We start from the raw sequence: 25,945 nt of genomic DNA, 5'->3' as shown, positions 1-25,945 counted from the left end.
TGCAAAATAAAGGTGGTAGATGAGATTTATTATCCAAATCCCTTCTAACATCAGCATTCCATATGTCTGTGATGTTTGCCTCTTTTTATCCTGCCTACATTTTCAAATCATAAGAAACCTTGGCCATTTCTGTGTATTAGACTTTTATTGAAAATCCAGCTGCCCAAGGCAGCCAGATCTTGTAGCCTGGGCTGCTATTTAAATCACTGACAGACCAGAGAATCTTTGTTTAAAATTACATTTTGTTAATCCATCATGTGGATGTGGGGCTTGCTATTTTTAATACATGCTCTGCACAGCCCAGTTATTCATGGCTGAGAGTTTGCCACAGAACTTGAGAGCTGCATTTAAAAACAAACAGCTCCACAGAAGCAAGATGAAGACTTCTTTCACACACTAGTAAATTTGGCAGTGGGACAGTAGAGGGGCAAGCTCTACCTCTAAGTGAGACAGCAGTTTGAAAATGCAGGGAGCTTCTCTGCGCTGCTTGATGCCACAGGAGTAAGCAAAGGAAGGGCACACCTTTGTGCTTAGATGGTAGACTCCATTGACCTTTCTTCTGTCATTTGTCCAAACTCCAGAAATGTGCATTTTTATTATAAGGCTCAGACAACTCCTTAACATCTTCTAATAATTTTTTTCTCTCCCTTTCTCTTCACCTTTCTGTCCATCTCCCTTCCTTCTCTTAGGTCATATAACATACACAGGAGGAAAAAGGCATGAAAATAGAAGCATCTAATTAGACTTAAGCAGAAACATCTACATTTATAACTCTTAAGTGATGTTGGGAAACCATAGATAGTGTATGTTGAGATACAAGGGTATTTCAAAAAGTTTGTGGAAAAAAAGAAACGAAAGGTAATATAAATCTTTCCATGAACTTTTTATCGTACCCTCACATGTAATTGTAGCAAAAGTCACCTAAATGCTAACTTCCTGGACCTTCGGGGATAGTATTTCATTCATTCATTTTTTTTTTTTTTTAATAAGATGACCGGTAAGGTGATCTTAACCTTTGACTTGGTGTTGTCAGCACCACGCTCAGCCAGTGAGCGAACCGGCCATCCCTATATGGGATCCGAACCCGGGGCCTTGGTGTTATCAGCACCGCACTCTCCCGAGAGAGCTATGAGTCGGCCCTTCATTCATTCATTCGAACATGTTAATTAAGGTGGGCCAGGCACTGTGCTAAAGGCAGTGTTTACACATTTGAGGAACTTGCCCTTGAGGAGCTTAGAGTCTACTAGGGCCCAGAGGTTAAAAAGTCTCCCAAGAGACCAATTCGGAAAATTATGGTTCCCAATCTTCTTTCCCTATTATTCTAATTCAAAAAAGGATATTTATACAATCTTATCAGAGTTCTATAAGAGCCTATGAAAGGTATTTAGTTTACCATTTAGCTACATTTTCTAAATACTGTATATGGGTACATTGAGGGTCACTGATTCATAAAATTCTTATCTGTCTGATGGAAAGTAGAACGGAAGACGAAGGACAGAGCGACCATTCACTGACTCACTCATCCAAACCTCACAGGCCCAGAGTTAAGGCACAATCAGAGTCATTACTTCTAACTATCTATTGTCTCTCTGTGAGTATAAATATCACAATAAAAGGTAGAAACAAGGGAGATGCCTCATTCATGCTTTTGGAAATTAACAGAGAAAAAGTGTCTTGACGCTTCCCCCTGAAGTATTTCTAACTGTACTACATAGGTTGGAGGTATACTAGAACCTTTTTGGTCCGTGGGATAACTGTGCCTCAGCCAGCTATCTCACAAATGTCTGCTGTTGACCACGAGAGAAGCATTGACAGACTGCAGTGGATCAGTTTGTGCTGAAGTTCCAGCCTCTCGTGTGGCTTATACTACTGCCCAGGTAACGGTAACACCCTCTCAGGATGAAAAGTTAGGGCAGCACAGAAGAGCTGTAAAAGCCAGAGATCTCAAGTCCAGCAGCATTTATCTTCATCAGTCCACCAGCATTTATCTAGTTATGTTTCCTCCCTTTTTCATATTGAGTGGGTGACAAGGCTTATTTCAAAGAAAAGAGAGCCAAAAACAAGAGAAACTAATTGATTATATCCAAGTTCTTCACTTGTTACTTGATTCAATAAACATAGAGGACTCTTGCACAGGACCAAATGCTGTGGGAAATACGAAGATGAGTAAGATACAGTCCTCATCCTCAAGAATCTTATAATCTGCAACTTTTATTAACAATGATAAAGCAAGGTTAAAATTCATCAGTGTCATACGAAAGCTTCCAGAAGAGTGCTGTGGAGGTTCTGAGAAAGGAAAGGTTGCCACCAGCTTGAGGAGAGGGTCTTGGTAAAGCTTTCAGGGAAAGATAGGAATGGATTGGCTTTGTTGTAAAGTTGGGAAAGGAGTAAAGAAGAGAGAAATTCATAGCCAGATCTGTGTTTTGTAAAGATCAACGTGGCAACAATGAGGAAAGTAGACTGTGGAAAAGGGAAAGAAGTTCAAAACAACAACAATAATAGTAGAAGCTGATAATAGCTGACCTCTATTAAGTACTTATTATATCAGGCCTTATACTATGTGCTTGACCTGCTTTACCTCATGAAATCCTTAAAACAAGCTGTGAGACAGGAATTATTACTACTCCTGTTTTACAAGGGAAGGCATGGCAGAGACTGGACTTCCTTCCAGGTCTAACAAAACTATTTGTATTCTTGGCCATGAGAACTCAGGTAAGAAAATGAAAAAAGCCTGTTCTAAACCAGGGACTGTGGGATAAAGAAGAAAGGGATTTTGGAGAATTAGGGAAGACAATAACCTTTGTTTCTAATAGCCGATGGACCTCCTAAATGTTTGAGTCATATCTCATAAACACTAAAATACCTGTGAGATCCTATTTTGTCTAAAGGACTATGACTTCCATTGAACCTGCCCTGTCATGTAAGTCTAATTCCATTGCAGGAACCATGTCCTTTGGTTTAATGCAGTCCACCCAGATCTGGCGTTCCTCCTGGCAAATAGTGGGTGCTCAGATTGTATCTATTGAATGAGAGAATTTTCACCTGGCCATTCGACATTCACTGGAACCTGGGGCAATTTGTTCCGTTTCCCTCCCCCGCACCCACACTTTAGTTTCCTTATCTTTATATTAGAGCAGGTTGGATCTCATTAACTCATTATATGTTAGGTTGAATAAGCTCTTATCCAGGGAAATTGGTCACCTAAGGCAAAGGTAGGGATACTTTAGCGGTTAGTGGGAGTGTCTACATGGGGCGGGGTGGGCACCGTCTTTTTTCATACGCTTAATCTTGTCATGCTTGGCAATCTATGCAAGAAAGGGCGGAAGATAGATTTCTTATTTTTTTTAAGACAGATTTCTTTGCCATCTAAAAGTATAGGAGTTCTTGGGATACAGATAGAAACGCGCCCATTGAGATGTCCTCACCGAGGACACCGCCCTTAAAATCAGGAGGAAGACTCCCTTCTCCTTGAATGCGCTTGGCAAGCCCTGCCCCCAAAGCGGGGGTGGGGAGTGGGTAAGGAGGTGGGGAAAGACTACGCCCACACCTTGCGCGTCTGCTAGAGTACAGATTGGCAAGTGGCATAGGTGCGCAGACCTCTGTCATTTATTTATTTTTCTTTCCACCGGGTGCGCTGTCCCTTTAAATGGGAACGCTGCTGCTGGTTCCGTAACAGGGGAGCCGGCAGCTTGTTGATTTCAGAGCTGGTGAATTTCACATTGTTTCCACTTCACTTTCCTCGCCCGCGGGAAGGCTCTGGTTGGCGCTACAACCGCTGTCGCCGCTCCAGCGAGGGCCAAGGGAAGGCAGAGACGCGCAGCATCGGGGCGGGCGTGGGGCCGGAGGAAAGGGTGTCGGGGCCACACACGCACCCTCGCTGCAGTCCAGCTCCTCCCGAAGCCCGGACGCCCGGAGCGCACCGAGCGGGGGACAGCCAGCCTAGACACCCGCGGGCCGGCCCGCCCACGGGTCGGGGCCGCAGCCAGAGAGCCGGCCAGGGGAGGAGGCCCAGGGGGGCGGGGTGGGGGGCGGGGGTGGGTGCTGCCGCGGCCGCGGAGCTGCTACTCGGCGCGTTTTGCATGAAGATGGCGGCTCCCACCGCCAGCAAGGCAGCCTCTCTGGGCTGTAACAACAAGCCTACGTTCCCGGAGCTGGATTTCAGGTCGGGAGCTCGGGTGGAGGAATTGAACAAACTCATCCAAGAATTTACGAAGCACGACCAGCGGGAATACGACGACCAGAGAGCGCTAGAGATTCACACAGCCAAGGATTTCATCTTTTCCATGCTGGGTAAGGAGGGAAAAGGGGGAGGTGTGGTGTGCGTGCGTGCGCGTGTGTGTGCGCGTGTGATGGGAAGCGGAGTAAAGAGCCCGTTTCCCCTCCTCGAGCTCTTTCCTTCTCGGTTTCCTTCCCAGAGCCGGGTGTCTGGGGTATAACCCGTCCCTGTTCTCTTATTTCTGCGCCGCAAGCTGATCTGCCTTCCCTCTTCTCCTTACTATACTTTGCACCGGGTCCCTCCTTTTCCCCCGTTCGCTGGCTCTTTTGTTAATTTTTCAGCCTCCGGGGGCCGGTAGGCAGGTGAAGTGCACTGTTGGGGGAAGCCCTTGGAAGCGGTGCGGTCCAGGTGAGACCCAGGGGCGCCTTTCAGTGAAGGGATTCGGCCCCTCGGAGGCTCGGACCTGAGCCGGGTCTCGGGTCCTCTCCCGAGCTGGGGCGCGGAGACAGCTCTGGCTCGGCGCCCGAGCGACAAGTTGCTTCTCTTGTCTTGCGGCGCGGCGCTGTCATGCCGAGCCCCCGGTGGCCAAACTTGTTGGGTGTTCCCTAGTAACCCGCTGAAGTAGTCTGGGCTCCCGGAGTTCCTGCAACTTTGATTTGCAAATCGACTTCCCTTTGAAGCGATCGGAAGCATTTCCGGTGCTTCTCCAGGGTTCTTGCTGAGCTCGGAATTCCTAATTCCCAGCTCGAAAATGACCAGGCTCAGAGCTCTGACCGCAAGGAGCGCCGGCCCCCTCCTCTTTGTGTATTTTCCTAGCGCTGGCGGAGAGAAGTGCCCAGAGTTTCCAACCCGGGAGACGTCGGGGTTTAGAAAACATGCCGCCTACTCCCACCTCCCAGCTCCTCACCTAGGGCTTCTGAGAGATTATTGAACGGTGTGTAAAGGAAAATAATCGAGCCGAGGCTGCGCGACCAAGCCCCTCCCCCAGGTGTCCTGCCGTTGGGATTATTGCTACTGAGCTGTAGGGTGAGTGTCTGCTGCTGGGAGCCTAGGATGTACCCGTGGAACCGTGGCTGTCATGCAGTACGTGGTCCCGCCGCTAACATTCCGCAGATCTGGAGCTCCGGTGTAGCGCTGCTCTAATGTGTGTCTCTGTGTGCGCTCTACAAATCCTATATGCTCAACCAGTTTTCCAAGTAGTGGAAAATTTGACTGAAAAAGGTCTTTTGACCACAGAGGAAGACGGAGCTTTTTCCTTCCTCTTGCAATCTACTTGGGTTTCAGCTGGCTGTTGTTGCTGGTTCCATCCTGGGATACCTTCTTCCCTCTAGGTTTTCTTCCTCCCTACAGCCCAAATTGGGGGTAATAGAAATTGAACCTGTGTCTGCCGGTGGTATTAACACTTTGTGAAGTTGGGTGAAACATGTTAAAGCGCGGGGTTGGTTTTTACCCTTTCCTCCACACTCCCCAAGATTGCGTGTGGGGTTGAAAAGCTCTTTACTGAGATATTCGACCATTCAACCATTTAGATGGATTAAAAAAAAATTTTTTTTTTGAATCCTAACCTGGTGGGATTGAGCTTTCAGAGAAAAGCTTAAAATGCTTACACAGCTTCTAGATCTGAAAACCAACAGTGATTATCAGGAAGGTGTGGACACACACAGAAGGCTTAGGGCAGTTATTTAAGTTGCTTAATCATGGCCTTTCTCTTTGGCTTAAATAATGGAAGTCTGCCATTGTGTTATTATAGCCCCCACTTCAGTTCTGATGTCACCTCCCTAGGTCAATTCACTAGAAAAAGGTAGTGGGTCACAACCAGTCAAGATAGTCATGGGTTAGAAAATGGGAGAATATAGGGAGGGAGTAGTTTAAGTGCCTGGCTCATTAGGAATGTCTGTGGTAACCCCACATCTGATACACTGAAGACTTTATTCAAATATAAAGGGCGAATTATTCTAGGATGCTTAATTTATACATGTGTTTAATGTCATGGGTGGCGTTGTATTGACAGGTAAACTAGATTTGCTTCTATTCCTTTTTGCTCAGCTGACCTTGCAAGAGAAGTCTTTCTGTCCCCCTGGGAATTTGGCATTTCCACCCGCAGGAGAGGAAATTCAGGAGAGTGTCATTTGAGCCTTTTGCCCCTCTGGACACTAGAAGGCAGATGGCGAAGTGAGCTTGCCTGTGTGTGGTGCTGCATTCATTTGCGAGTTCCTTGCTTTCCTTTAATGAGGCACTAGCTGCTGTAGACAAGTGAAGGTTTGGTGACAGCAAAGGTCCCCATGTGGATTTACTTTTTCTAGAGCAGATTTTCTTTTGGCTTAAAAAACAAAATCTTTTTGTACACTTTGTTTCATTTGTCACAGCCTTGGATCTTTCATGAAATTAGGATGAGGTGTCTTAATGACCCCCAGCTTGTTGAGGTGTCACTCAGGTGGCACCAGGCCCTCATTTCTGGGAGTTGTGGAGGGCAAGTCCTCTTGGCTTTGTTCTGTTTCTCTTTGAGCAGCACCCGAGGACTGTCCACAGCTTAAAAACATTATCCCCTCACACACAATGAAATGGCCAAGGAATTTGGTACATGCCTCTTTAATGGAGCTGCGGATAATGCTGCTTCTGGTTTCAGGCAGTTAGAGGGGCTGTGAAGCAAGCCACTCTCTTTCTGTATGATTGTTAGCCTGGACTGAAGCCCCGCAGCTTCCCACACACTTCTCATTTTGTCTAGTTGGGAGGTAATTATACACAGAAAAGCAAAGGAATAGTAGACAGTTGTCATAATCAATGGCCTGTCAGCACCAAGACACTCTACTGTCCTTTCAAAGCAGGGTTCTGCACAGGTTGTTAGGTTGATCTGAGCCCATTTGTGGTCATCGTGGTCTCTGTGATCTGTCCTGATGTTCTCTGTTTGTACAGAGATTCTGATTCCTTTGGAGGCAGGTGTTAGCTAGAATCATCTAGACTCATTCATTTCTGTATACCTTGGTCTTTTAGGAGAATGATTGCCGTTATTACCTAATTAATATTTGAGAGCCCAGATTGTATGAGAGGCTGGCAGTGCATAATAAACACCATTTATCAAAATTTGGGGAAACTGTCAGAGTTTATTAATGTTTTAATAATATTTGGTATTTGTATAATGTCTCTGCCAGTTCTTTTGTTATCTTCATTCCCTGGCGAGGTTGGATGGAGACTTGTTGTGTCCCCATTGAACAGATACAGAACAGGGAAGAAACTGGAGAAGGCAGGAAGGAGATAAGCAGTCACTTAACCTGTAGACCAAGAGCCTGGTGCCATGGCATGGTTATTAGAGTAGCTATCATTTTCTGATCACCTTATCAGGGCCAGGAACCTTACACAGCCTTTTGAGTAGGTATTGCTCTCCCATTACACAGATGAGGACTTTGAAATTTACTGGGGTTAAGAAACATCCAGGTTCACATAGCTATTAAATGTAGAGATGTTACTATACCTCAGGCCAGCCTTACTCTAAGACATGATCCTCTTCTTTTTTTTTTTTTTTTTGCCTTTTTTGTGGCCAGCCCGACATGATCTTCTTCTACTTGAGACTGAAGAATAGATACATGAAATCCAGAGGAGGGGCTTTGTTTTAAAAATTACTTGTTCTTTCAGGATTTTGTTTCTGATTTCATCTGTAAGTATTAGCATAATATAAGTAGCATCCAAAGTGATTTCTGGAGCAGTCTGAGGTCAAGTATTTTATTCTGTAATAAGAACACCGTTTTATTTTTGATTGAGAAAATCATGGTCATTATAAATAAAATGCTAAAATCTGTAGTTGCAGTCCCAGTCTGCCTCTTGCTATCTGTGTAGTCTTAGTTTTTCCATTTATTGAACGTGGATAACAGTAATGCATTGTTTCAGAATGGTTATATCTGAATGCGAAATTACTTTGCTAACTGACAAGGGATGTATACGTGATTTTTATTTACTCAAAGAAATGTGGTTTATTAGAAAATCTAGTGAATGGAAACTGGAATTATTTCTGCAGCTTGGCATCAGAAAGAACTCTGGAGTGCAGGTAGGGGCAGCCTAGGAGGATATGGGCTCTAGCTGTAGAGGGCATGATTGATCCCAACGTGAATTGCCATTTTTAAAGTTCATACTATGTGCTGACCATGGTGCTAGCTACTTTGCATAAATCCAGTAGCTCATTTAATCTTTTTTTTTTTTTTTTTTAAAGATGACCGGTAAGGGGATCTCAACCCTTGGCTTGGTGTTGTCAGCACCACGCTCAGCCAGTGAGCAAACCGGCCATCCCTATATAGGATCCGAACCCGTGGCCTTGGTGTTATCAGCACCGCACTCTACCGAGTGAGCCACGGGCCGGCCCCTCATTTAATCTTTTGACAACTCTGTCAGGATAAGTGTCATCATTCCTGTTTTAGAGTTGAAGTAGGTGATATTACCCCTTTTTAAAGATGAAACATGGAGGCTCAAAGAGGTCAAGTACTTGGGCCAAGATACTGCAAAGCTTGAATTTGAACCCAGGTGTTTCTGACTCAAAAGTTCATGCTCCTTTCACTGTGCTAGCAATCAGTTCCCGTCTCTCTTGGGTCAGGCAACCAAAAGGACCCACTTCCTGGGGAATACTACACTCAGTAGCCTGCTTAGCCTGTAGGAACAGAGATAGTTTCTTTATCTGCCTGTCTCTTGTCTGTCCCTTTTTCTCTTCCTTTCTTTTTTTTTTTTTTTTGTGCATTAAATAGATACTTAATGCATTTAATACTGTTACCTAGGCAGTATGAAGGGTTCTAAGGCTGAAATAGTGAGCAAAATCTTAGAGAAGCCCATAAAGATTTTTGGAGACCTCTTCCCCTTTTCCTTTGCCCACCAACTCTAGAGTAGTTTGCTGGCTGTTGTCTCCCCAGGCCAGTAAATAGCACGTGGCCACTTCCAAGTTCTAAACTCATGGTATGGTGCTTCTGAGTGCTTCTGGATCTGTCATATTTTTAAGCACGTTCTACCTCTGAAGAGCAGGCTGTTTTGAAGCCTTACCTTTCCAGTGTTTGAATGTCACTTTTCTCTTAATGAATTCACCCAGTGGGCCTCCTATGTGGTCCTCCAAGTGCTTGGTATGTTCCTTAAAGTTGCACTCACTAATGTGCTGTATCTGTATAATGGACAAGATAATCTCTGAAGTTTGTTCCTGCTCTGAAATGTTATGCATCTAGGGCAGAGGATCTTTCTAAACATTTATTTCTGCCCTAGTTTGGATTGTTTTCAGTTCTCCCTTTCTGGTTTTGGGCAGTTACTTCCCTTCATCCTTGACAGAGCAGCCCCTTGACAGTCCTGGGTCTTCCCATGACTGCTTGTTGTGCCACCCATTGGATCAGGCGTTGCTCACGATTAGACTGAGCCCCTTCTGTATTCACAGAACTATTAGATTCCCTCTTGTCAAACTGAGGACTTGTCACTGAATGTTAACCCTTTAGGCCCTCCTGGGGAGCTTTTTAACAACTCAGAATCTCTGGTCCCATTTCAGATCTGTTGAATCAGATCCCTAGAAACCCTCAAACTGGCTGATCAGCACATCAACATCCTGTCCTGTGTTAGGCCTGATGCCGTGCATTCTCTGACCATTAGAACTGCTTCTAAACATAATGGGCATGATTCTGGTTGACGCTCAGGACTAGAACCAGGCTGCTGAGCCTGAAGAATAGACGTATGTGCTGGCTCCTGGCAAGTAATACTGGAGGTCCTTTCACGTGGGACAGTGGCAGGGCGGTACAGTGTCTGAGATAAGAGTGTTTACTCTGTCAGAGGTTGTCATAGGGCTTTATATTTAATCATCACCATTATCCACTGAGGTAAAGAACTACAGGGAATCCTAGGATTGGAAGAATTGGGGAATTTGCCCAAGTTTACCAGCAAGTAAGTGACATAGAGATTTAACCAAGGTTAGGCTGATACAAAGCCCTTTCCTTTAACAATGATAACATTCTGTGCTCTGGAGGGCCAGAAGATCCAGGTTCTAGCTGTGACTTCTCTAGTTACTTGCTATGTGACTTTGGGAAAGTCACTTAATGAACTCTGAGCCTCAGTTTCTGAATATGTAAGTTGGGGCTAATTATACCTACATTATGTGTTCAGGTGCATTTAATTCTGAATCTGACAGCGTTTGTGCAGTATAAAAGAGAGAAACTTCTGAGTTCTGGTACCAGCTCTGGTATTTAATGTAACAGTTCTCTATTATTATAAACTAGTATTATTTGCCATCAATACTAATAATTTACTTCTACACAATGCTTTATAAATTACAATACATATTCACACCTGGTATGGTATTATCCTTAGGACAAGCCTTTAAGAAAGGTTGTGTAAGAACTATTAACCCCCATTTACAGCCAGAGGTACTGAGACTCTGGGAGGTGATGTGACTTACTTCCAGGCCACAGAATAAGTGGTAGAACAAGACTCAACCCAGATATCAAGTGTCTGCCGCTGCAGTACACCACCTGCAAAGAGTTTACGGGCTTTTCTGCCCTCAGACCTCTTTCCTGTTGCTGTGGTGATTCTGTATTCTTGGACAAGGCAAGAGTAGCAGGTTTCATTCCCCTCTGGACTTTTGTGATCCCCTGTGGAGCAGAGGGTATATAGAGGATAAGTCTAACTGAGAGTGGAATGGTAAGTACCAGCCCTATAGACAAGCATTCTCCAGGTCTGTTTGTTAGGCCTTGCCCACTGGTTCATGGGGTCAGGGACAGTGTTTACAACGGACCTGGGTTAGTTCTTGCCAGCTGAGTGATCTCTTTAAGGGCAGTTCATAATTATACCATTCTGTGCGACCCTGTCTCTAGGAAACGGCTATCTGTTTTTCATCTACTTAAGTGCCTTTTCATGAATTTCTTCTGTACAAGATAAACAGATAACTAGGGACAGTACTGCTATGAATAAAACTGGCATGGGGAATTGTGCAGTTTGTTTAGTTTTTAAATGTTTTTCTCAACACAAGAAGACTTGATTACTATTTGTGAGTTGAATCAAGTCAGTAGTGTGAGGTAGTATAAGTGTTGTTTAGGTTTTTGTTTCTTCTAACTAGTATTTGAATGTCTGCAGTGTCATAGAATGGTGTTCATTCATTGCTGAAGCATTCATTCATTAATTCATAAATTCTTTCAGCATATGTTGGCATGCTTACCATGTGCTAATATAATTACTGTGGTGCAATTTCTATGTAAGTGCATAGAGTGGTGAATAAGAGAAGCAAGATCACTACCTCCATAAAGCTTCTGTTTTCTGGAGGATTTAACAAGATTAAACATGCAGATAAAAAGGGATGTGTGCTATAAAAAAAAAAACAACACAGAATATTATGATGGTGGATAACTGGGCAGGATGGAGTGAAGAGGAGTAGAGAAGGCTTCTCTGAAGCCAGAAACATTTGAAATGGAAGGAGGAGGAGCCCGCTTTCTGAAGACTGAATGGGAGCGTGTTCCAGGTAAACAGAATCCAGGTAAACAGAACAGCAGGTATACAGACCCTGAGGTGAGGGATGAACTTGAAAGCACCTTTCAAGGCTGCTTAAATTATAGCAGGTCTGATTTGGCCTCTGCAAGGAGGAATGGTCTATGTTCAGATTAGGCCTATGATGGAATGGGTTGCCTGCCTTGGAATATAGTAAGCTTCCTGTAAGTGGAGGTTTTCCAGGTGGGACCACCCTTTGGCTAGGCTCTTGTCTGTAGTATTCAAGGATGGGGGGTAGAATAGGGGGAATGGAGAAGGTTGGACTCCAGGTCCTCAAGAGGCCCTCTGTAGCCCTGTGATTGTCTTATTTCACCTCTGATAGCCCTAGGCTAGAAACAGTCCCACATTAGTAGTTCCTGGGTCAAACTGCAGCTTTCAGGGGAAGATAATAAGCCTTTAGTTTTGTCTAGTTCTCCACAGTTTACAAAATGCTTTCATATACATAATCTCATTTGATTTACTCCTCACAACAACTCTGTGAAGTTGGTATTTTTGTATCTATTTTAACACTGGAAAAAGCAATGACCAAGAGAAGTTAAGTAACTTACTCAAGGTCACTAAATGATTGAGGTGGGATCAAACTCAAGTTATTTGAAGCTCACTCCAATTCTTTGTATTATTATCATTCTGAAAACCACCTCTACCCTGTCCCACCTTGTCCCAGGGTGTAATAGGAGGATGATTTTTGGTCTCGCGAGAGGCGCTGAGGAGCAGGAGGAAGAACGAAGCCTGTCGATATTCAATTTGTAAGCACTTTTCTAGGCTGCTCCAAGATCACCGTCTTAGCAGCTGCAGCTGTTCTTAATAGCAGCTGCTTTTGCGGATTGTGTTGTGATTAATAAAGGAAACTCAACAGTTTGTTCTTTCCACTGTGCCCTTGGTGTGCTCAGCCTGCTTTCATACAAGCTGTTTCTGATTTGGAGCAACACACTCCACTGGCATCTGGTGCTCAAGAGGAGGAGAGGTGGTCCATCTAGATCAGAGGTGGGGAGCCCAGGGGTCCCCAAGGACTTCATGGCAAGGAAAATGAGTGTTGTGGTTAGCTCTATAAGTGCCGGTTGGTTGTCAGTGTCAGGGATACCAGGGAATGGGGGTACAATGGTGAATGGACATTGCCTCTTGCCCCTCTTGTCAATCAGGGGTCGCTGCTCCTCAACACCTGCCAGTTTCTCCACTGCATTGGTTTCTGAACTTCAGTGTGTATCAGTCACCTGCTTGTTAAAACAGATTTTTGGGCCCCACTTCCAGAGTTTCTGGTTTTGTAGGTCTGGGATGGAGCCTGAGAATTTGCATTTCTAATGAGTTTCCAGGTGATGCAACTGCTGCTGGTTCAGGGACCACACTTTAAGAAACTTAGAAAAAAAAAGACTCATTTCAAAAAACAAAATTAAAAAACCCACCTTTTCCCATGCACGGGTGAAAATCATTGACAAAATCCTACAATTTTAATGCTGCTAGGAAACTTGGACATTATGTGGTCTGACATATTCCCTCCTCCATTATACAGGCATGGAAACTGAGAGCCGGAAAGGAAAGGGGACTTGAGCATCCTGACCACTAGTTTTACTTTGGAGCAGAGTGGAGGTTAAGTAAATGTTGGACGAGTAACTGCTTCCTGAGAAAGATGTTTGCACCTGAGACAGTTAACTCCATAGCATTTGCTCCCCAGGGAGACTCTGCTTGGCTTTGAAGAAGAAGGGAAGTCACTTGGAGAGGGCTGTGCTTCAAGGCAGAGAACATTTCCCCTACTACAAAGCTGTCTTGCAGTTTAGAGTTCTCCTAATTGCTGTTAGGGGAAGGATGCTAAATAAATAACCTCATGGGCAGAGTGTATTTTTGGTCTGTCGTGTTTGCATTCGTCTTTTGACTATTCCTTGTCTCTCTGTTTTCTTTCCTCTGAAGTGTGTTTTTTCTTGCACCTGTGCTATTTGCACAGCTTTGAGTGTCATGATGAATATTTTGATCTCTGATCAATCTGTGTCTGTGATAAGGAAGGCTGGAAGGCTGGACCCCAGGGACCGGCCTGTGTTTGGGAGCAGCTGAAGCTGCATGGGCTGGTAGACCTCCTTGGGACCTGAAGGGGAACCAGCACTACCTATACTCCCCATTGCTGGTCTTAGAGCTGAGACTGTTAGGAGGATTTAGAGAGTTATAATAGGATTCAAAGAATTATAGATGAGTTAAGCCAGTGGAGATCTTCCTGAGATTTTATAGATAACGAACCTCAGCCCCGCAGTGAACAGTGACTTGCTCAAGGTCAAATGGTGGTGGTGATAATAATGAAATTGGGAAACTCTTCGCACTGTTTGCCAGTCATTGTTCCACAGCTTTATGATCATTAACCCATTTAATCCCCACAACAGTCCTTTTAGGAGAATACTGTTACCATCCCAACTTTACAGGTAAGGAACCTAAAGCTGTGAAACCACTTGCTCAAACCAGTGATAGACGCTAGACTCCAGGCTTGCCAGTCTGGCTCCTTTTCTCCTTGTATCTTCCCAAACTGACTACGCCAGGCTCTGCATAGTTGCTGGTACACACGTGTGGGGTGGTGCAAACACTGAGTGGGCAAGTGGAAGTGAGGGGATAGTGGCAGAGTGGAGAAGATAGAGGTGTTGCTGTCCTGGAAGCTAGTTGCTAATAGGTTATGGCTCCTGGTCCAGAGTCTTTTCATTCTATCATTGGCCTTCTTTGGCAGCCCTCTGGACAAATATTCTTTTGATGCTTGCGGTTTTTGTTTATTGAAAAGTCCTTTGTATGAAACTCCATCCTATCCACAGATGCCTTATTTTGAAAGAAGGTTTGTCCTAGCTAATTGATTGATTTAAGGCTGTATAAAGGTCACCTGGGCCCTTGCCACTAAGTAAATTAGGGCAGTCTTATGAAGATGTGGGTTTTTTCTTTCTCCTCCCCACCACTCCAATGGGTTTCATTCCAGATTTAGAACATTTAATTAGGACATAGTTAATGTAGTCTATCATTGTGGGAGTAATGGGGAGCAGACCTTTTTTACAGTGAAAGGCAGATGCCAAATGTATTTTTAAGAATTCACTTTGAAATCAAAATTTATAAATTGAATTGGGTTTTATGGGCACTAAGGGATCTTCTCTGTAGGCTATAAGTGATTCTTTTTGAAAAGTGGCTAATTATTTGTTAATGTAAATAACCCTGACCAACTTCCCCATTTTGTAAGGGCAGATGTGTGTACATTGACTTGTCTTAAAGCATTGAAGCACATTGGCATTATGCTACAAAATCAGTCATGGGGATGAAATAACTTCTTGAGATCCCAGTGCTCATGATGCAGAGGATTGGAATTGGAATCAGCATAGAAGCCTCACTCTGAACATACTTATTCATTGTATTCCGACAGCAAACTCTTAATGGGAATGGAAGCATCCTGGAGTAGTGAGAGCATCTGGACAATGTAGAAACTCATGAGAGAGAATTTTATAGTCTCTAGTTCTTGGGGAAGAAGATTGATGGGAAATAATCCTATTGAGTATCTTTGTGTCTTCCCAGACCATGCAACCCTGGTTCCATCCTCTCTGCCATCTCAACCTTCTCCTGGTTGAGGAGACCAGGAAAACCATTACTGCTGCCCCTCCATCTGCAATTTCTCCTTCAATACTAATTCTTTCCTAAAGCATTCATGTTTGCATTCTTCATATGTTCCTTCAACAGAGACCTTTGAGAACCTCTGTGCAACAAGTCCTCTGCTGGGCAGTAGGAATATAATGGGGAGTAAACTTTGATGTTGTCTTATGAGGAAATGGACAATGAAAAAAACCTAAAAAACACTAGAAGTTATGATCAATACCCTAAAGGAAAAACCAACCAGTCAACCAGCCAACCAATCAACAACCAACCAACCAAACCGGAACATGGTGCTGGGACTTGACATTCCTTCTCCAACTTGACAATGTCGGCCATTCTCTCCTGTAAACTCTTTCTTCCCTTGGCTTCCATGGCAACATATTCTTGGTTTTCTCCCATTTCCCCATCTCCATGTGAAGGATGGACTTGTATTCTTTGTCCAACCCTTGGTGAATGCTTCTGTCTCTTCTCTTTCAACACTTTCTCTGATCTGTCTTACGGTGCCATTTTCTGTCTCTGTGCTGCTGTCTCCCAAGCCTGTGTCCCAGCTCAGACCTCTCGACTGCCTCTTTGATAATTCCACTTGGATGACTCAAGGTGCCATAAATTGAATGTCCAAAGTGAATCTGTCTGTGCTTCTGCTCCTTCTCCATCAGCAACACTATCATTCACTAAGGTGCCCAGAACAGGCACTTGACAGCCATCCTCGGCTCCTCCCTCATCCTCCAACACCAAAGCTGAAAAGGAAACAGAATGCTGTCTCCTTCTTTGGACTTTGTTTTCTTCTTTTTATTTCCACTGTCACCACTCTAGGCTACTACCATCTGTCTCATGGATTGCTTTAGTAGTTTCCTCACGGGGTTTTCTGCTTCTAGCCTTGCATCCTTTCAATCCATTCTCCATGCAGAGTCATCTTTGAAGTATGCCTAAACCCTTCAGGGGCAGCTCATCATTCTTCATACAAAGTTCAAACTTCTTAGCCTGCTTTACAAGGCCTTTGGAGACTTAGCTCCTGTGCACGTCTCTAGCTTCATCTTCTGCAACCACTTCACTGTTACTGTACATTTCTTGTATACGTGCTATGAGATAAGCACCGTGTGAGGTACTGACATTGTGCTATATGTTAAGGTAAAAACCCAAATATTCTGAACAGATTAGAAGGCCTCAGTGCTCTGTTTTTTGTGGCCTCTTCAACCTCAAACTCAAACCTCAGATGCCCTCACTCTCTCATTTTAGCTGCAGTGGTCTTTCACTTCTTTGAAAATACCATGTCCCCATCCATCGATGCCCTTTGCTGGAATGCCCCACTCACCACACGTACGCACACGTCATTAATTGCTACTGATCCATCAGATCTCAGCTCAAATCATCACTTCTTGAGGATGACTTTCAGGCTAACCTGAACAGGTCAGATTCTCCTCAACTGGCATTCTAGCTTCACATCACATAAGGTGTCTTATTTGCACCGATCAGCCATGAATTTGCAATTATTTGATTAATGTGTGATATTACCCACTGCCATTAAAGCTCTGTCATGGCATTTCATGTACCTGTTTTTGTTTGTCTTTTTTTATTTGTCTGAAAAAGAGTTCAATAAATATTTGGGAGGGGTGCAATAAATATTGCTGCTATTGTTGGCTATTTTGCTTTCATTCTTGAACTTGAGCAGTTGGGTGGTACACAGTTCATGATGAGGCTCTTAGGTGGCTAAGTGTGTACTCAGTTTTAAGAATACACCTCAGCAAGAAAGACTTGTCTTTTTTTCCCCAGTTTCCTGTCTCTCTAAAGCATATAATCATGGAATTATAAAAATGAAGCCTTTAGAAAGTATCTAATCCTATCATTCCCAATCTTTTCTAAATATGAACTACTTTTTTTTCAATTAAAAATTTATGAGGATTCAAATGGTAGTAGTTATATTTCTGCTATCAGTTCATTGGAAAAAAACAAATAGTTATAGAACACTACATGAATTTTGTTAGCCATGTACATTACTTTGAATTTTATCTTAATAGTATTTACATATATTTGAAAAATAGTGTACATGGATGAAAGATAATACTTGGTGGGCATATGGATTAATAGAACAATAACTCCACTCTCCCTTGGTCCCTCAGTTAGGAAGCAGCTATTTGCATTGGCCCTTAACATTTACATACATTAGATTTAGGACTGGTTGCCTGGGGACTCAGTTTCCCTTATATATGTGTTTGCCGTGTCCAGCATGCTGTGTTTAAAAATTTGGAGCAAACATTTAAAAGCTGGGAAATTTTCACAAAATAAATTTTCCAACTTTCCTATATGGCCATAATCACCTGATACTGAATAGCACCTGCCGCCTTTGGAAGTGCCACGTTTTCTTCCTTCCGTCACAGTCCTCACTTATCTCTGTGGTTGTATAGCAAGTCACTGCTAGAATGGGAGCTCAAAGCCTGACGACTTAACCCCTGAGTTAGTGAGGTCTTCTGCCCATCTCTGCAGAGGCTTGTGGGCATAAAGAGCCCTGGGCCAGGAGTCAGGAAACCTAGGTCCTTGTCTTCCCACTGTTAGTGACTAGCTTGGTGACATTGAACAAGCTTTGCAACCTCTCTGAGCCTCAGTTTTGTCATCTGTCACCACCTTGCAATAACTACTTCCTGGATCTCACAGAGTGGTTGTTCCACTAAGGGAAAATTGTTTACTATGACAGAAGTTGTTTGTTTTTAATTTCCCCAACTTGTTTCCTTATATCATTTCCTGTCAATGGAGGAATTTATTTATCACTGCACCTTGATGGTTCATTTCAGAAATATGAGAAGGGAGCTGTGGGTTCTCCCTCACTTTCCCTCCCCTACCATTTCTACACCAGTCATGTCTGGAGACAACTCTACTCCTTTGTCCCATGTCCTCTGCTCCTTCTAGGGGTCCTGCAGCCATAAGCAAGCTCCTGCAGTGACACCCAAGATGCCCCAAAATTGGAACTTTCCTCTGAATAGCAAAAAGTTGTAGCTAGATTATTACATGTTGAGTTACTTAGTAACTAGTCAATTATGGTAATTATTGTGGTGTTGCTATTTAAGAAATGCTAACAGGATACTAGCATAACAGGGCTAGCGTGGAGGATTCAGTTTCCAGCAGCAATGTTCTTGTAGGCGAAACTTGTGGTTCTGTGTTTGGATTCACTGCTTGAGATGAACAATATTCATGCTTTTGTCCTTCTGGATCTGGAAGGAGGGTAGGCATCTGTGCCACACAAGAGGAAATAAACACGAAGGAAGCTGAGTGATGTAGTGGAAAGAAAAAAATGTGGACTTTGGAGTCAGCCAGACCTGAATCCCTTATGGGATAGATATGTGACCTTGGGCAAACTATTGTTTCTCAGCATTAGTTTCCTTGTCAATAAAACAGGGATAAAAGAGCATGTTTCACCTTTTAATTTTATAGCCTATTTTAGTTTTTAAAGATTTTGAAGAGAATGATAATTTCATAGGGTTGTTTTAAATATTAACCTAGTGCATGTACAGTATGTTAAATGAGCCATGCAGTACATGAAACTGCCCTTCCCTTCCACGTTTTGGCTGAAAATCCTTTTTTCCCTTCTCTCTAAATAGGAATAGGGTGTCAGCCCGTGAAAAGAGAAATAGCATAAAGCTGTCTGAATAAAGGTCTAGCGTGATTCTTCGTGTGAACATTTTGGCTCAACAGTTGCTTGAGTAGGTAGAATGGGGCACCTCATGATTTTTTTTGAGTGTTGTAAATAAACAACAGCTCGATTTTCTAGGAAACTAAAAGAAACTTCTTTTGCCTTTAATAGTTTCCTGGACACTTCAAAAAGTGTAGGATTGGCCAAGCAGTATGCTTATTCCAGCTGCTCTGTAAACAGTCCAAGGGGCCTTCAGAAGGGGAACAGAGTCCCCCACCCCCCTCACTCCACAATGATTGGCTGCATGGATTGAAAACCTCTTGCCTTGCTGGATTATAGTAATTGAAGTAAAGCTGAGGTTTTAAATCTCATGCATATACTAGTAAATTTTACTCAAAAAAGAAGAGAGGGAGATAATTTAGGGGAGGGCTAACTTGGAGATGATAGGGGTATATGTTTGGGCGTGGGAGAGTGTAGAACTACCTCCCACTTAAAAGTCTGCATATGGAGTTTAGATTACCCTAAGCCTCTTGAGGATTTAGGTGGTGATGGAAGTTGGACACCTGCTGGTGAAATGGAGAAAGTGGGCAATGGACCAGAAGTAAAGGTATTAAGAAAAGATTTGCTCCTTCAGGTCTCTTTAGAAGTGAGGACCATGAGAGGTCCCCTAGCAGCCCCCACCCCCGTCCCCCTCGTTTCCTGCTTCTGTAGAACTTGATGAGTGGTGGGTTGTGTGGAGAGGACTGGAGAATAAGGAGTTGATGATGAGCTGGACACCAAAAGAATCTTCTTAGAGAGACGGAGAAGAGTTTGAGAATGTGCTCTGAGAAGTCAGGACAAGAGATTTCTTACCATGCTTATCCTTCTTATCAATCTTACCTTTTGGTGTTGTGGTTATGAGAGAAAGGATAAAGGGAATCTTCTTAGGAATAGCTGTCCTGTGAAATGGGTACCCCCCTGGTTAGAATGCTTGCTCCTGTTGCCCAAGTGGGAACTGGAAGGATGGGGTGCTGGGTGGGGAGGAGAAAAAAGCTTCTTATAGAATGGAGGAGGGTGGACGGGTGGAGCTTCAGCGCCAGTTTCAGGAACAGAAGTGGTAGGACGAGTTGCTCTTTCTGAAAAAAAAATGAGACTATGCATTATGGACCATGGACAAAAAGTTTGTAAGATTCTGGCAGCTTTTAAATATTCTAGGGTTTGTTGCTCCATTTACCTGTTTCCTCCCTGTTGTGATGAAAAGCAAAGACCTCCAAGATGAAGACAGTGCATGTGCTGGTCTTTAGGGAAAGGCAGGTAGAGTAGAGGGCTGGACAGAAAGCTGGGGTACACCATGCTCTGCTCAAATGCCGTTCAGAGAGAAGAGAGCCTGGACAGGGTGTAGAATGGGAAGAGGGTGGCTCTTGAAAAAGGAGAGAAAACCAAGCCCTGGAGAGGGGCAGGGTGGGGGGGATATGCTTGGGCATGGGGATGGCTGGGCTGGATCCCAAGAAATGGGCCATGAAGCCTGCCTCAGCAGTGCTAAGAATTGTTAAGGACATTCCCTAAGTGTTTCAGGAAACACGGTGTGTTCCCAGAAAATCATGGGACATTTGTGACCTTCTGTCACTTACTGTGTCATCTTCATCAAGTCACTTCCCCTCTCTAGCTGTCACTTTCCCTATCTGTAAAATGAGGAAACTGGACTTCCCTTCCCAGTCTGTGATTTCAGGGCTGCACAAGTAGAGTCATCTCTCTTATTGATATTAAAACTTATGACCAATAGCTATCCTTTTGAAATTCTGGGTGAGATGTGCAGATCTGCTGTGGTGCATGATTTGGGGGCAGTGATTTATTTTTCTGGGGAATGTCTGGAGAGCAGTTTCTGTTCCCATTTGAAGAAGTCATGACATCATGTCACATGCCACATGAGGAAACGCAGATCCCCTTCTGTGGCTTTCAGAAGGTGACTCATTAAGCTACAGGGGAGCCTCAGCCCCTGTGGGAAGTATGTAACCCAGCCACTGCTGCTGTTGGTGGCACGAAAGCTCTGGGCTGCCAGCTCAGCGGAGTATAACTGCACCGTGGAAGGCACCAAGAAGGCCCTGAGCAGTTTACATTGAAGGTGACAGCCAAATATTGTTGTGCAAATTAAGTAGGACACCAAATGGGAAATTCATCTTAATCTTCTTTAAATGCTTACTGCTCATTTGCCAAGGTTCTAAGTAATACAATTTCAGAGGTTCAGAGGTGTCTAATACAATTTTCTCCCCTCTGTACATAATTCTATGCCCACGTGTAACTCTATTAGAAACATTAGGGTAATTATAGAGCTTCGTTCTGCTTTGCAATTGCTATAATATTAGCCCTGAGTCTGCCTGTCCTGGCTATATTAATAAGCAATGACTGAAAATTAAAAAGAGTTTAGCAGGGTCCTAAATTAAGATTTTTTTTTTCCAGCTTTTCTCCCTAGCATTTACGTGCTACAACAGGACGGCACGGTGATACATGAAGATGAACTTTAGGTTGAGAGTTCAGAGACCCAGTTTCTAAATCCTCATCTGTGAAATAGGGACGAAGTTATCTGGACGTCCAGTCACTGGTAGGTGGATGTGAGGACCAGTGAGCTAGTTGGCGTGAAAGCACTTTGGGAGCCTGAGGATGGAATGTAGAGATATGAGCAGTGGGCAGTGTTATTTAGCTCAGTTCCTGAAGTGGACAGCAGGGAGCTTCACTTCCACATGGGTGGTCTTCATGGGTGTATTTCGTGGAATAGAAATTTTATACTTAATATTCTGGCTTACAATGGCCATATTTGTTTGACACATTATAGCGTACGGAATACTTTTACCCCCAAACCCTATAAAGTAAATCGTTTTGTTTTTTCCTGTTCTACAAATGAAGCACTTAAGGTGCATATGAGTTAAATAATAGGCCTAAAATCAAATTCATCTGTTTGAAAATAATTTGTTATAACTTTTGGCTTGTCAGCTTTTAGAGTTTTTCTTTTCTCCTTTATCATAGTTTACTTTGGGAAGGGCTTCCCATCACCTCTATAGCAATAACAACAGCTGGCATTTATTGAAGCTTGGTCTATGCCAGCACATTTTACAGATGAAGAAACTGAGGTAGGGAGGTTAAGTGGCTTGCCAAAGGTTACACAACTAGTATGGCACACCCATGTGAGCTTTCCTGTCCTACTAACAATAATAATCATAAGGCACTAACATTTCTTGACTGTATACTATGTGTCAAGCACCCAGTTAACCTATTTGGCATCACACTCGCCTGTGAGGGAAGCTCTTGACAATGTTCTGCAGGTGGGAACTCCTCCCATCTCCCCTCTTGCACAGGGAATTTGTAGGTGACCCCCTTTTGCTTTTCTCTTACCAGGTCAGAAACAGCAAAAGTCAGTGTCTCTGATGATGTTTTTCTTGCCCACCTTCTATGACACTCATTGTCTAGATGTTATAAATCAGCTTTCTGCAGCCTGAATTTGGCTGGCAGCCCTATCTTGTTTGGCCCTTATTGTATTAAAAACAAATACTATTGAATTAGCTGGCAACCTCTAAAAATTTAGATGACCACATAAAAATCTGGATTTATGGTTTCTCATGAAAAATTGTGGCAATATGGGGTTTGCTGATCATCATACTGACACCAGACTACTCCCTTTAGACTGGAAATGATCTTTAATTTTCTCCTTGTCTCCTTTCTTCATCCCCCACCTAACTACCAGACTGAGGTCCCTAGGAGTGTATACTTTATGTAAGATAGAAAAATAAGTGTTGGTACAGAGAAGAAATTCAGTAACATATGATGAATTGACGTTGGTGCCTTAAGAAATAAGCTTAGTTGGGTAATAGAATATTTGCTCTTTGTGAGGTGACTTGCTCTCATGGTACTTTTTGCACAGACGGGCAGATTAGGTTTAATCTGTTATGCAAGAGAAGAAGGGCTCTATGAACTTGAAGGTCTGTGACTCACCAAAAGTTAAAAGGTGATGTGCTTAGACCTTCTTTTGATAAAATTACTTTTTTAAAACTACCCAGCATTTGGGAATATAAGGAAACAATAGTTTCTGGAAAATAAGCCATAGATTTGATGAGTTAAATGAGATAATGTATGTGAATGCACTTTGCATGTTGTTGGATATTGAGCCAATCAGTTATTGGAGACCTTTTGAGAGCCTTATCACCTGATATCATTTTAAGCTTACAACAGACTTTTTGAATCTTTGCCCTCTGCCACTGTGTACCTGGTTCAACAAGCCACTTAATCTCCCTGAACCTTCTCTATATGTATATAAATGTGGCTCATGTTATCTCCCAGCACCCAGTACAGTGCCTGGCATAGAGAAGGTTCCCAATATATATGTTGGATAAATGAATAAATAAATATGGAGCTTTTTGAGACTATATTGCACGAATATATATAACACGTCATGCAGAGTGTCAGCGTGTTAAACAGCTTACAGTTTCTAGTGATAGGCTGTTTTCTAAGACTTTCTCCTGAATGCAGTCTGGGGGATGATCTCTGTTCTTGGCTGAAGGGAATAGAGGGCTGGCAAGTGTGCCGGCAGTCAGGTGACAGGAAGCTGCAGAGCTCCAGCTTTGTGTGAAACCCTGGATGGATAGAAGCAAAGCCAAAGGCTCCTCGCACAAGTGCCAGAGCTCCCCTCATGCTGCTTCCATTCCTCAGTTGCTGACCCCTCCCCTTTCCTATCCAGGGCATGCCACAGGCAGATGATTAGGCAGGAGCAAGATGAGTTCAGACATATGGAATTCTGGAACGTGGAGATGAGAACTATTGGAAATACAATGGTAGATCTAGAAGAGCGCTTCGCAATAGTCAGGTTTAATACCTTCTTTTTACCAGTGCTGTGTAGAGGTGAAGAAAGAGCAAAGAGCAAGGACTTTGGAGTTGGACAGTGCTTGGTCTGATGGTCTGAGTCACTGCTCTGCCTTTTCCTATTTGTACAACTGTGGCCGTAAGTCTTAACTTCCTTGACATGAAACAATTCACTGTGTGTTTGTGAGACTTAAATTAAGTATAAAACATTCTTAGCACAATGACTGACATGTAGTGGGTACTTAAGGAAAGTGGCAGCCATCATTGTTACTGACAAGAAATGAAGCCCAGAGAGAGGGGAGTGGTTGTCAAAGGGACCAGCCCTGGGGTGTACAGCTGCTGCTGGCACTGAGGCCTTCTGATGTGGGTGTGTGTGTGGGGGGGAGGTGTGTATTTGTCTATGTTCAAGATTGAGTTGCCTCTTCTGGGGAGGAGCTAAGATAGTGAGTTTAGGAATATCAAGGTAGGACCTTTCCTACTTATTTGAGATAAAATGGCTCACCCGATTAATTTGAGCAAGAAGCTTCCAGAGGAACTTTGTACAAGTCAGAAGATGATGTGTGTTTTGTATTCTAAGTAAATCTTTGGTTTCATCTTCCCCTAAGTGGTATTCATTTTCTTTGAGATAAGATGTTGAGAAATGATGAAAATGATCTCTAAAAATACAACAACTTGGATAGAAGATGTCACCATCATTTTTTCCCCACTCAAGACAATCTTTGAATTTTTATTATTAACATTTAAAGTCATCATTCTTTCTCCCTCTCCCCACTCCTCTACTTGGACCTGATATTTAGGGACTCCTGAGGGGCATGTACATCTTACATCTTCAGCAATCTCTTGCCATGGAGGATGTGTGGGTGGCTATTTTAACTTAATGCCATATTCTCACAGCATATATCATTTTTGCTGAAATTTGCTTGTTTCAAAGGTTTTTACAAGATAGCACAATCACTTGGCTTCATGGCTTTCAGAATTTATGAGTTTGTACCTGTGCAGTCAGAAAGAGGCATGGTATGCCAACTGTTGACTTTATAGGCACGGTTTTTGTTTTTGTTCTGTAATCATCACTTACAGAACAGATTGTGTCAGACTTTTTCAAAACCTAGAAAATTATCCTGCAGGGAGCTCAGGTTTACCTTTTGTCATGATGTCCCATCAGGCATTAAAAGCCAAGCCTGCCACTGTATAAAAGCCATGCTTTCTTTAAAGGACAAGTCTAAGCTCTTTGTTTATCTGGGGTCTTGAATTTCCAAGAGTCACTCAAATCATGATTTCCTTAAGTATACAGAGTTGAAAACACCAGAAAAAATTCTTAGTTCTTTAATTTCTGTTGGGAATTTCTCCTGGCATCTGTGATCCGTGAAAATAGAACATGCACACAATGATGAGAATTTTTGTTTGTTTGCACATAACACTATTATTAATGAACTAATTCTATGTACTATTTAATCCTCATACCTAACCTGTGAGGGAGGCAGGAATATGTTTCCAGTTATCTGTTCCAAGGAGGTCTTTTTCCAGAAACACCAGAAGGCTGTCAAGAAAAGGTTCTTAGTTTTTGTTTCTGCGAGGTCTGGCAATAAATAAAAACAAAAAGAATTGTTTTTCTGGCTAGCTGTAGTTTTAGAAATAGCAATAGACATTTCTAATTTCTTGAAATCTGCCCTTCACACAGAAGGCATTTCCGAAGTCCAGCCTTGGATTTGGAGGGGTTGGGGAGGGAGTGTTCTTAACTGACTAAGCAATACACTATTGTTATTTTATTTTGTTAAACTGAGTGTTAACTCCCTGGATGTTGCTGTAAAGGACCTCAATTCTTTCTTTTGGAGTTCTTTAGAATTTTAATTCTAATTTAATTAGAAATTTATTCTAGAAATAATACGAGTTATTTCTAATTGTGGATAAAAACTTTTCCTGTAATGTTTTACTGTTATGTTGCATTCTTTGCAAATAATTCACAAAACACTTCTTACATCTTCGTACTCTGGATTCATGGCTTTTTGCTTCTCTGTTAGGTATTTTGGGTGACAGTTTTGGCTTGGGCTTGAGGTACCTGGAACAAGACTCTGGAAACTGTACATGGACAGGTTTCTTCATCATCCTCTGATAAACTCTAGGGCCAGGGCAGATAGAGCCTGGTCTGACCAGATGTCTTTTAATTTCCCTGCAGGCTACAGCCTCAAAGAAATGCTTCT

At 43.1% G+C, this 25,945-nt stretch overlaps 1 protein-coding gene across 1 annotated transcript in view; it reads left to right on the top strand.

Annotated features, from left to right (window-relative positions):
* The first annotated feature begins 4,079 nt into the window (after positions 1-4,079).
* The window catches only part of MB21D2 (Mab-21 domain containing 2), a 107,448-nt gene continuing 85,582 nt past the window's right edge, over positions 4,080-25,945 (top strand). Inside the window, exon 1 of the mRNA XM_063075156.1 lies at positions 4,080-4,290. Within this exon, the coding sequence (XP_062931226.1) occupies positions 4,080-4,290 (211 nt within the window). The remainder of the gene's footprint in view (positions 4,291-25,945) is intronic.

The sequence above is a fragment of the Cynocephalus volans genome, chromosome 1, assembly GCF_027409185.1.
Source record: "Cynocephalus volans isolate mCynVol1 chromosome 1, mCynVol1.pri, whole genome shotgun sequence".
In the NCBI taxonomy this organism is placed as follows: Eukaryota; Metazoa; Chordata; class Mammalia; order Dermoptera; family Cynocephalidae; genus Cynocephalus; species Cynocephalus volans.
The sequence above is the reverse complement of the archived record's forward strand: the minus strand, read 5'-3'. Positions and strand labels throughout refer to the sequence as shown.